Below are 12,966 nucleotides of genomic sequence, written 5' to 3'. Positions count from 1 at the left end.
TTATTTTTGCTCATTTGCCTTGCCTGAGGAGACACATCCATAAATATCTTGATGAGGCCAACGTACAAGAAATTACTGCCCATGTTTTCTTCTAAGAGTTTTATAGTTTTAGGTCTCACATTAGGTTTTTAATCCATTTTGAGTTTATTTTTGTGAATGATGTAAGAAATGGTCTAGTTTCATTCTTCTGCATGTAGCTGTCTAGTGTTCCCAGCACCATTTTTTGAAGAGACTTTCTTTCCTTCATTGTATATTCTTGCCTCCATGGTCATAGATTAATTGACCATATAACAGTGGATTCATTTCTGGGCTTTCTATTCCATTCCATTGATCTATGTGTCTATTTTTTGTGCCAGTACCATACTGTTTTGATTATTAAAGCTTTGTAACATATTGTGAAATCTGGGATTGTGATACCTCCAGCTGTGTTCTTCTTTCTCAAGACTGTGTTGGCTACTCGAGGTCTTTTGTGGATCCATACAAATTTCAGGATTATTTGTTCTGCTTCTATGAAAAATGCTATTGGTATTTTGATTGGGATTGCACTGAATCTGTAGATTACTTTGGGTAGTATGGACATTTTAACAATATTAATTCTTCCAATCCATGAGCAAAAAATATCTTTCTTTTTGTTTGTGTTGTCATCAATTTCCTTCATCATTGTTGTATATTTTTCAGAGTACTGGTCTTCCACCTCCTTGGTTAAGTTTATTCCTAAGTATTTTATTCTTTTTCGGCGCAATTGTAAATAGAATTATTTTCTTCATTTCTGTTTCTGCTACTTTGTTATTAGTGTATGAAGTGCATCAAATTTCTGTATATGAATTTTGTATCCTGCAACAATTCATTTATGCATTTGAACAGATTTTTGGTGGAGTCTATAGGGTATTCTAAATATAGTATAATGTCATCTGCAAATAGTGACAGATTGTTTGCCATTTTAAAATTGGGCTGTCTTTTTATTGTTGAATTCTGAAAGTTCTTTATATATTCTGGATTCAAGTTATTTGTCAGATACATAATTTGCAAATATTTTCTCCCATTCTGTGGATTGTCTTTTCACTTTCTTAATGGTATCATTTACAGCCACTCTGGACATTTGTGGTCAATGTAAGTATGTCACATAAATTAAATACAGTTGGGTTTTGGTTTAGATTATTGTTGTTCCATCTGAAAGAAAATCTTTGTCTTTCTCAAAGGAGTTAATCTATTTATATTTACGATTTATAACAGAATTAATTGATCTCACTTAAATTACTTTGTTCTATATATTGTGTTTTTTTAATTCCTTTTACATGGACTTTTTTTTTCCCTCTTTAGTGTTCTGAAGACATATGTTGCTTCCATTTCTACTAGTATTTATTCTTTAGCTTGTATTTATCAAATGTCAGTCAGTGAAAAAATAGCTACTGCTTTTTATCTCAGTCTAGTTTATCATACAATAGTTTGCTTCTGTTTCATAGAGTCTATACCTTTTTGTACTCTATGGAAGACTCCAACAATTTCCCAAAAACTTCTTTTTGATTTTTTTTTTTTAAAGATTTTAAGTAATCTCTACACCCAACATGGGGCTCAATTTACAATCCTGAGGTCAAGAGTCATACACGCTCAACTTACTGAGCCAGCCAGGCACCCCTCTTTTCAGTGAGTAATTTTCAGAGGTATTTTTCTGAGTCTTCTAGAGGAGTCTTTTTCATAGGTCACATTACTATTAGTAGTAGTAAAATTATTTTAAATTTTTAACACCGAAGAAAAGAAGACATGCCCAGATTTCATGTTTGTGAACATCATGACACTAATGAGTGCTTCTCAGGTGCCATTTTGAGGTAGAAGCCTTCCACCATACTCTTCTAAGGAAAGGTCCTAATATGCATCCCATTCTAGGGCCTCAGGAATTTTTGGCAAAACACAAAAATGTTGAAAAGGAACCACGACATTTGTATGTGAAAGAAAAACCAATAAACAAAATTTCATTAATCAGTCATAAATTCCTAAAATATCTGTATTTTATATGGGAGAAATCTAACGAATGTCTCTTTAGCTAATAAATGTTATCCTAATAAAAACAAAATATAATTTAAATCTGGACAGACCATTATTCTAAGTTATTTTGGCCAGAGAAAAAGCAGTTCACATAGCATAAGTATGCAAGGGTAAAATATCTTTATCAACTTAGCTATGGATAGTTAGGCAATCAAAATATTCAACTCTATTTCTAAACTGAAGCAGAGTACTAAATCGATTTCTTTGAAGAAATGCAAGAGATTTAAATAGGCAACTCAAATACGGACAACCAGTAAAATGCTTCCTGAGGTTTGTCTCATGAAATTTGTATTGTGGAATTATTTCCCACTTTGTTTCTGACATAAATCAGTAACTTTCTTACAAAACCTGCATGGGTTTCTTAACAAACATAATACCACTTTCCCCCCTTGCGTCTGATAGATAGCAACGTATCTATCAGCTAGGATATCTAATAGGGTAGAATATGTGGTTATAATAAGTAGAAACAGAAATAAAGGCTCCTGGCTGATTCAGCTGGTGGAATATGTGACTCTTAATCTTGAGGTTGTGAGTTCAAGCCCTGTGTTGGGTATAGAGATTACTTTAAAAGAAAAAAATTAAAAGAAAGAAAGAAAGAAAGAAACAGAAATAATCCTTTTTATTTTGATCTACATAAAGTAGCTTGAAAATGGGTCCCACTCCCACCCCTGGATGAGGGGAGGATAGGAGTAATAGCTATTGTACTAGACAGAGGATCAAAAGAATGAACAACAACCCACAGAAAGCAAAGAGTATCTGAGAACACAGCTGAGTCTTCTTACCACATTCTCCAAAGGTGCTGCACCAAACACTTTAAAGACAGGGTTGGGTTTGGAGGGTGAGATACAGAGGACAATAGCTTGCTGTCCCACTCGAGTAGTATATTCATCCAACGTGGCTCGGAGTTTCCTGAATCAGAGAACGAAAAAAGAATAAAAACAGTTAAAGGAAATTATGGTGACACAGAAACAAAACTTACTTTGACAATGTATTCTGATTAGATACAGGTGTTTTGTTTTGTTTTGTTTTATGTGAAATGTGAAAAGGGGAGCGTGAGGTTGGATAGCTCATTCATTTAAAATATGTGCATACCTCTGTCCTAAAGACCAATGACTAGCCCACTGATATACGGGTTGGCCACAAGTTTGCTTCAGGATACAGACGTGACACAATGTTGAACATGGAGAGTATAATTCTTCCGGAACCACCAAAGGGGTTTTCTCTTACTGCTACTTATAATAATAAAGATTACTGTTGAGAGGTATTCTTGTAGACTTTATCATATCATCTCCACGCTTAATGAAACTCACAAACTGTGAGACGTAAGCCAAAGTCAGTCACTTAACCAACTGAGCCACCCAGGCGCCCTGCTCTATTAGTTTTAAGACACTATAATTTCTGTCCTGGATCACTACAATAACCTCCTAATTACTCACCCTGCTTCCTTTCTTATACACCCAAATTCTATTCTCAACATGGCAGCCCAAGGGATCCTTTTATTTTTTTTTTTATTTTTATTTTTTACAGGTTTACAACAGGTTTTTTTTTTATTTTTATTTTTTTAATATATGAAATTTATTGTCAAATTGGTTTCCATACAACACCCAGTGCTCATCCCAAAAGGTGCCCTCCTCAATACCCATCACCCACCCTCCCCTCCCTCCCACCCCCCATCAACCCTCAGTTTGTTCTCAGTTTTTAAGAGTCTCTTATGCTTTGGCTCTCTCCCACTCTAACCTCTTTTTTTTTTTTCCTTCCCCTCCCCCATGGGTTTCTGTTAAGTTTCTCAGGATCCAGAGAAGAGTGAAAACATATGGTATCTGTCTTTCTCTGTATGGCTTATTTCACTTAGCATCACACACTCTATCTAGTTCCATCCACGTTACTACAAAGGGCCATATTTCGTTCTTTCTCATTGCCATGTAGTACTCCATTGTGTATATAAAAACCACAATTTCTTTATCCATTCATTAGTTGATGGACATTTAGGCTCTTTCCATAATTTGGCTATTGTTGAGAGTGCTGCTATAAACATTGGGGTACAAGTGCCCCTATGCATCAGTACTCCTGTATCCCAAGGGATCCTTTTAAAATATACATTAGGGGGCGTCTGGGTGACTCAGTTAAGTGTCCTACTCTTGATTTTGACTCGGGTCATGATCTCGCAGTTTATGAGATCGACCGCCCTGTCAGGCTCTGCGCTGACAGCTCGGAGCCTGCTTGGGATTCTCTCTCTCTTCCTGCACCCCTCTGCCACTCCCCCTCCCCATACTCTCTTTCCCCCTCTCCTTCTGCCCTTCCCCCACTAGCACTCTCTCTCTCTCTCTCTCTCTCTCTCTCAAAATAAATAAATATTAAAAAAATATATATATAAATCAGACCATATCACTGCTTTGGTCAAAAGCCTTCACTGACTTCTTGGGGCACCTGGGTGGCTCAGTCAGTTAGGCATCTGACTTGATTTTGCCTCAGGCCATGATCTCAGTTTGTGAGTTCGAGCCCCACACTGGGCTCCGTATTGACAGTATGGAGCTTGCTTAGAATTCTCTCTCTTTCCCTCTTTCTCTGCCTCTTCCCCCCCCCCCTCAAAATAAAGAAATAAACTTAAAAAAAAAAAAAAAAGCTTTCACTGAATGCCCATCTTACTCAGAACAAGAGTCAAAGCCCTTATACTGGACCAAAGACCCCATGACATGGCTCTCTACTACTTTTTTTTTTTTTTTTTTTTAAGAGACATAGAGTAAGGGTGAGTGGGAGAGGCAGGGGGAAAGAAAATCTTAAGCAGACTCCAAACCCAGCACGGGAGCCAATACAGAGCTCGATCTCACGACCCAGAGATCATGACCTGAGCTGAAATCCAGACTCAGACACTCAACCAACTGAGCCACCCAGGCGCCCTTTATCATATATACTACTACTCTGACTCAATCTCCTCTCATTCTCTCCCTGACTGTTCCCCAAACATGACAACCATGTTCCATCCTACTTCAGAAACTTTGTTCTTGCTATTCCCTCTGTCTGAAAAGCTCTTTCCCTAGACATCAACAACGCCCTTGCACTTACTTCAGATCTCTGTTCAAAGTTTGCCTGTCAAGACTTCCCAGACTACCCCTGTAAAATAAACCACTCTATATCCCCAAGCCCCAACCTTTCTATTTTCCTTACTCCACTTTATTTTTTCCCAAAGTATCTACCTTCATTTGACATTTTTCTTCCCCCCCCTCCCCCCACTAGAATAAGAGCTCTTTAAGGGAATCTGTTGTGTTCACTGTTCTATTCCCAAGGCCTAGAACAATGTCTGGCACAGAGCCGGCATAAAAATTTTCTCTGAATGAACTGAAGTGATATTATACATCTGTTCATCATTTCTAGTTTCATTTATTTAATTCCATAGGAGTACTCTGAAGTCTAACTCTGCCATCGAGGGATCTAACTCGGTATCCTCAATGCACCAAATAACATATGTTCTAACTGTCATCCGCACCACGAAGCGTTTGAGGAACAGCAACGATATGGCTAAGGGAGCCCTCACCGAAGCAAACGTGTTTGCTGTCTCTTCCGGATAGATGGATTAGACTCAAACACATGAGGCCGTTTCCGTTTCTTTCCTGTTGCCACAGCAGCAGCAGCAGCCATTCCCACGGGACCTGAAATAACAACGTATGCGCGACATCAGGCAAAGCCTGTGAACTGTACAAGACAGAAAACAGAGGTACAAAAAAGGCAGCACTTATCTAATGTATGTCAATACAGAATGTTCCTGATATGATCAACATACTTCATTATTGTGCAACATGAGTCATATTTTCATTTACCAATAAAACTTACAATGAATCTAAAAAAGTGATGGGCTTAAACACCTCCCGACCATACACTAGCTAAATTTTACATCATGTTTTGGTTGCCAGCATGCCCATACTGTTGAGGCAATATTCTCAGAGGTGCCAGATGAAACTGCAGCATTGAGAGGAAGAGCTTGCCAAAAGAAAACAAAATCACAGATTTCAAATCTCACTTCCATCCCTGTGCCCCTCTTTCCATTACCCCAAGTTAAAGAAGTCAGAGACAGTCATTCATACTTGGATCTCAAACAGTAACAACACCTGTACGAGGAATATCTGGAAGAAAATTATCTTAATTGGATATTCTTTCCTTACATATCTGAGAAATGTGCCTAAAATGGAGTTGTTGATCACAAAAAACCTGACGCTGGCAGGAAAGAGATGACAACCATGCCACTCTTAAGGAAAGCATGTTAATAAAAGTTGGTCTGGCTTGCCCTGAGATTAAAATGAAGCGTAGGCCCTAAGGAATTATTGGAGTCTCTGATCCATGGGACCTCAATATATCAAGGACATTCCATTTTTTTTTCTTTTTTTAAGCAGATGATCCACTTTTATCTTTTTTTTGTAAACCCTATAAAAAGCTAAAATGAAAATTATATTTACTCACATTTATACTGGCATATGTGTTATATATGTTCTAAGTGGCTCAATTAAAATAAGCCTCCCTGGGGGTGCCTGGGTGGCTGTTAGTTAAGCATCTGACTTCAGCTCAGGTCATGATCTCACGGTTCATGAGCCTGAGCACTGCGTCAGGCTCTGTGCGACAGCTCAGAGCCTGGAGCCTGCTTCAGATTCTGTGTCTCCCTCTCTCTCTGCCCCTCTCCTCCTCACATTCTGTCTGTCTGTCCTTCTCTCAAAAATAAACATTAAAAAATATTTAAATAAGCCTCCCTGAAAATCTAGACAAATCTCTCTACATGTTATTTAGTAGTATAATCAGTCTGACTTAAATAAATTCCTCTAAAGAGCCCCAGAGCAAGTCAAAAAATAAATTCATCCTTTTTACCTTCTTTTCCAACATAAACAGCTGATAGATGAAAAAATCTTACTGATGCATTTATCCAGCATTTTATTTTTTTTAATTGTGATAAGAACACTGAACATGAGACCTACCATATTAACTTTTTAAAAATTTTATCTTCATTTATTCCTTCTCTGATGCTCTTCCTTTTTTTAATTTTATTTTTTTAATCTACCATATTAAAATTTTAAGTGTATAAGATAGGCACTATTTTGTACGCCAGATTTCTAGAATTTATTCATCCTGCATAATTGAAACTTTACACCTGTTGAAGAACAACTCTTTCCACACCCCCGTCCCTGGCAACTACCATTGTACCCCTGTTCCTGCGAGTTTGACTAATACCTCATATAAGTGAAATCACGCAGGATCTGTTCTTCTGTAACTGGCTTATTTCACTTAGCATAATGCCCTCAAGGTTCACCCATGTTGTTACCATATGGCAGGATTTCTTTCCTTTTAACGGTTGGATAATATTCCATTCTATATAGGAGCTCCTGGGTGGTTCAGTCGGTTAAGCTTAAGTCTTGATTTTGGCTCAGGTTATGATCTTACAGTTCATGAGAGCCCCCTGTCGGCTGTGCTCTGACAGCACGGAACCTGCTTGGGATATTCTCTCTCTCTCCCTCTCCCTTCTTCCCTCCCTCCCTCCCTCACCTGTTTGCACACACACTCCCTCTTTCAAAATTAAAAAAATTAAAAAAAAAAACATTTAAAAAGATATCCCCTTCCAGATATACACATTTTCTTTAGCCATTCATCTATCAGTGAACATCTGAACTGCTTCCACAACTTAGCTATTGTGAATAATGAACATGGGAATGCAAATAACTCTACGAGGTCCTAATTTCAATTCTTCCAAATAGATATCCAGAGGTGGAACTGCTGGATCATAGGGCAGTTCTATTTTTAATTTTTTGCAGAAACTTCATACTGTTTTCCACAGAGGCTGTACCATTTTACATTCCCACCAACAGCATACAAGGTTCCAATTTCTCCATATCCTTGCTAATATTTATCTTCTGTTTTTTGTTTTTTTTTTTTTTTTTTAATGCTTATTTATGACAGCACAAGAGGGAGAGGGGCAGAGAGAGAGAGAGAGAGAGAGAGAATCTGTGTTGACAGCACAGAGCCCAATGGGGGACTTAATCTCATGAACCATGAGATCATGTCCTGAGCCAAAATCAAGAGTCAAATGCTTAACTGACTGAGCCACCCAGGCCCACCCCCCCGCCCCCTGCCTTTTTTCATAAGAGTCATCCTTACAGGTGTTAGGTAATATCTCATGTGGTTTCAATTTGCATCTCCTTGATGATTAGTAATGTTGAGCATCTTTTCATGGGCCTGTTGACCATTTGTACATCTTCTTTAGAGAGATGTCTACTTCAGTCCTTTGTCCATTTAAAAAAAAATTTTTTTAACGTTTTATTATTGAGAGACAGGGAGACACACAGCGTGAGCAGGGGAGGGGTAGAGAGAGGGGGAGACACAGAATCTGAAGTAGGCTCCAGGCTCAGAGCTGTCAGCCCAGAGCCCGACACGGGGCTCAAACTCACAAACTGTAAGATCATGACCTGAGCTGAAGTTGGTTGTTTAACCAACTGAGCCACCCAGGCGCCCCTGTCCATTTTTTAATCAGGTTATTTGTTTTTATTCTATTGAGTTGTAGGAGTCCAACATTTTATTACTAAAACTTTCAAATACAGAGCAAAGTTGAAAGATTTTTATGGCAAATATTCATATATCTTCCACTTACACTCTACTATTAATATTTTACTATCTGCATCTATCCATCTTTTTTTTTTTTCAAGTTTTTTAAAGACTGTTTTATTTTTAAGTAATCTCTACACCCAACATGGGGCTTGAACTCACAAGCCTCCAGATCAAGAGTTGCATGCTCTACTGACTGAGCATGAGACAGCCAGGTGCCCCCATCCATCTCTCTACCCATATCATTTTTTAAATTCTGATGCATGTATGGTTCTCCTAAGTATTCAGTAGGAAAATCATGGGCTAGAGTTCTATATTTGTTTATAATTTTTTCTTTTGAGGTAAAATTTACATATACTGCAATGTAAAAATCTTAAGTGTAACTTCAATCAATTCTGAAAAATGTACACACCTATGATAACTAATCTATCAAGATATATAATACCACTGCTACACAAAGTTCGCTTATGTCCCCTCCCAGTCAGTTCCTATCCAATCTCCCAAAAAGTACCTACAATTCTGATTTTTATCATCCTATATTAATTCTGCCTATTCTAGAACTTCAAATAAATAGAAATCATACAGAATATACTTTTTTGTGTAAGGTTTCTTTCACTTAGAATAATGTCTTTGAGGTTCATCCACACTGTTATATGTATTAGTAGTTTGTTCCTTTTTATTGATGAGTAATATTCCATAGTATGAATAAGTCATAGTTAATCCATTACCCTACTGATAGACACCCAGGGAATTTCAAGTTTTAGGCTATTAAGAATAAAGATGCTTAATTAATTTATGAATTCAATACAATTCAAATAAAAGTCCCAGTATGGGTTTTTGTGGAAATTGATAAATTGATCTTAAAATTTAAATGGAAATGCAAAAGGCCAAGAACGGCCAGAATAACTGTGAAGAATTTTAAGAATTTTAAAAGGTGCACTCCTATCAAATATCAGTAGTTACTATAAAGTAGTTACTATAAAGCAATAGTCATTAAGACAGTGTAGAACTGCCTGAAGGCTAGACAAATAAACCAATGCAACTTAATGAAGAGTTCACACACATCTTGTGTCAGAAGACCAAAGTGGGAAAAGGATGAATGATTAAAAATATGGTACTGGGGTGTACCTGCGTGGCTCAGTCGGCTAAGCGTCTGACTTCAGCTCAGGTCATGATCTCGTGGTTCATGGGTTTGAGCCCCGCACCGGGCTCTGTGCTGACAGCTCAGAGCCTGGCACCTGCTGCGGATTCTGTGTCTCCCTCTCTCTGCTCCTCCCCTGCTAACACACTGTCCCTCTCTCAAAAATAAATAAACATTTTAAAAGATTTAAAAAAAAAAAAAAAGGGTACTGGGACAGGGGTGCCTGGATGGCTCAGTCAGTTGAATGTCTCTTGATTTTGGCTCAGGTCATGATCTCATGGTTCGTGGTTTCAAGCCCTGCATCAGGCTCTGGGCTGACAGTTCTGAGCTTGGATACTGCTTCACATTCTGTGTCTACCCGTCTCTCTGCCCCTCCCCATCTTGTGTGCGTGCACGTGCGTGCTCTCTCTCACCCCCCTCAAAAATAAATAAACATCAGAAAAAAATTTTTAAAAACCCAACATAGTAAAAATCTTCATAACTTCCATAATACACTGTTGTAGAGCATTTATAAACTCAGGGTTAAGAATTCCTTAAATAAGACTCCAAAAGGATAAGCTGATAAATTTCACAATAATATAAATTAAAACCTTTATGGACAAAAAGAAATAATAAAAACTGAGGGAAAGGGGTGGTCAACAAATTGGGAGAAGATAATAAATGCAATGCATATTATCAAGAGAAGAACAGTATTAAATTTATGTCAATAACTCTTACAAATCAATAGGAAAAAAAAACGATAACCCAAATGGACAAAGGCATAAATAGGAAATGTGCACAAGAAGAAAAGTGAATAGTCAAAAAAGATCTGAAATGGTGCTCTATCTTGTCTTTCTACACTGTCTGGAGCCTCTTGCTCAGACACAAGTAAATTCAACCAACAGCGAGATATTTCATATTCATCCAACTGGCAAAACCAAAAAACGATTGGCAATACCAAATCTGGTATGGATTGGAAGCAAAAGGCACACTGTTTGTGGGAATGTAAGTTCATACAACGATCCGGAAAGACATTTGGAACATTTAGTAAAGCTGAAACTGTGCCCATCTTTGCCCTCTAATTCTCCTCTTGGGTATACCCTTCAGCATTGTTTTCAAACTGCAGGTTTCTGTTCTTTGGTGGTTCATGAGTAATTTCGGTTTTTTTTTTTTTTTTTTTTTTTTTGTATTTTGTGTTTTTTAAAATAAAATGGAATGAAGTGAAAGATTCTAGAACATATCAGAGAGCATGTCACTTGCAGAGGGGTGTTACTCCATGAGAAACTTACTCAGTTATATGTGCATTCATTTCTCCTAGATCACAATGTAAAATGTATCACTGTGGGAACTGTCGAGAGTTTGAAAACCAATGCCAAAAGAAACTCTCACAATTTGTACAAGAAAACACAAAATAATTTTCATTTGAAGCTATTGTAATAGCAAAAACTTATACAACCTAAATGTTATAATGATATATGACGTATTTAGATGATGAATGGAATACCAAATAACAGTTAAAATAAAACTGCCACATTATCAATATGAATAGAATCTCAAAAAAAAAAAAAAAAAAACAACTGAATAAACAATGTTACACAGAGAGAGGATTAGAAATGGTATCATTTAGGGGCGCCTGGGTGGCTCAGTCGGTTAAGCGGCCGACTTCGGCTCAGGTCATGATCTCGCGGTCCGTGAGTTCGAGCCCCGCGTCGGGCTCTGTGCTGACCGCTCAGAGCCTGGAGCCTGTTTCAGATTCTGTGTCTCCCTCTCTCTGACCCTCCCCTGTTCATGCTCTGTCTCTCCCTGTCTCAAAAATAAATAAAACGTTAAAAAAAAAAAAAAAATTAAAAAAAAAAAAGAAATGATATCATTTATATAAAATTTAACACATGTCAAACCAGGTTCAGTATTATTTATTGATACATAGGTGTACAGCAGAAGTATAAAAGAAATGCATGAGAATGAGAAAGATCAAATTTAGAATAGCGGTTACCTCAGTGGAGGGAGAGAAAAGAATAGGATTAGAAAAGCAGCAACCTGCTTCCCTTCCCTCTCCGTTCACCTTACTTCATTATTTCCTCCAGAGTCCTCAGTGCTTTTTATTTTACTTTATTATTTGTACCCTTCTCTCCACCACTGGTCTGTAAGCTACTGTAAGAGCAAGCTCCTGCCTGTCTTGTTTGTAGCAGCTATACACAGTGACAGAGAGTATACAGTAATTCCTCAATAACTGCTGAATGGTTAAATGGTATATCATCTCTACTAGCTAGGCCTCAGTTTCCACATTTGCCACATGAAAGTGTTAGATTAGACTCCTTTCCTAATTTTAACACTATGACAATTCAGCACATACAGTAATGTAGCAAAACTCTGTCTCAAAAGCATCCTCCTTCCTAGGAAAGAAGTTGACCTGGATTCATTATGTTAGGATGCCCTCTTCTGGGAAGTATAAAAATTTCAAAAATATATTTTGCAAACATTTCATGTGTTCCTGCCACTAAGTTTTATTTTAAAATCACAATTCCAGAAATACACAGTGGATAATAACTGATGGTAATTAGATCGTTTTTCATTACACTTGTCTTCTTCTCTTTAAACATAGCAAATACTAAAAAGATGAAATATGTTGGCTATTCCCGATAATTGATTTACTGTTCAGCTTTCCCTAAATATCTTATAAGATCAATGTTCCTTATACAGTATCAAACCCATCCAGGCATGGCTTACATGGAGTCTTCCACATAGTGCTTAACATGCAATGTAAATAGCAAAGAGAATGGCACAAAATATAGCCCAGCTTTAAGTCATTTAGTGGCCCAGAACATCTCAAAACCTTAAATTGGATTAAGATAATCCAGGATTTCTAGTGTCCTCAGGCATCTGGCAGAAGCAAAGAAAAATCCTCTCTAGAGGACAATAATATTATTCTAGACCCCAAATTATTTCTAAAAGTAAATTTCCAAACACACCATCCGGCATTCATTTAAATATAACCAATACATAAAGAGAAAAACTAATGTAAACAAGAAATAGCACTAACAACATATAACAGAAAAAGACGGGCACTTCAGAGAGTAGAATTACCAAATATACTATAAAATCATGATGCTTACTTCACTCACAGAGAATAAAAAAACTTTTTTTTCTACTACAACTAGAAACTATAATAGTACAAATTTGGGGAGAAAAAAACATACTAGAAATTCTAAAACAAGAAAAAAAACTAT

At 37.2% G+C, this 12,966-nt stretch overlaps 1 protein-coding gene across 6 annotated transcripts in view; it reads right to left on the bottom strand.

The window, feature by feature from the left end:
• NRF1 (nuclear respiratory factor 1) overlaps positions 1 to 12,966 on the bottom strand; it is a 147,321-nt gene that overhangs the window by 81,913 nt on the left and 52,442 nt on the right. For all 6 annotated transcript variants that reach the window (XM_078439618.2, XM_078439612.2, XM_078439593.2 and 3 more), the window contains exons 3-4: positions 5,576 to 5,690; positions 2,826 to 2,952 (exon numbers count right to left, since the gene is read on the bottom strand). In XM_078439618.2, coding sequence (XP_078295744.1) covers positions 2,826 to 2,952; positions 5,576 to 5,690 — 242 coding nt within the window. The remainder of the gene's footprint in view (positions 1 to 2,825; positions 2,953 to 5,575; positions 5,691 to 12,966) is intronic.

The sequence above is a fragment of the Panthera onca genome, chromosome A2 (assembly GCF_046562875.1).
Source record: "Panthera onca isolate mPanOnc1 chromosome A2, mPanOnc1 haplotype 2, whole genome shotgun sequence".
NCBI lineage: Eukaryota > Metazoa > Chordata > Mammalia > Carnivora > Felidae > Panthera > Panthera onca.
This window is presented reverse-complemented; position numbering and strand designations above follow the sequence as displayed.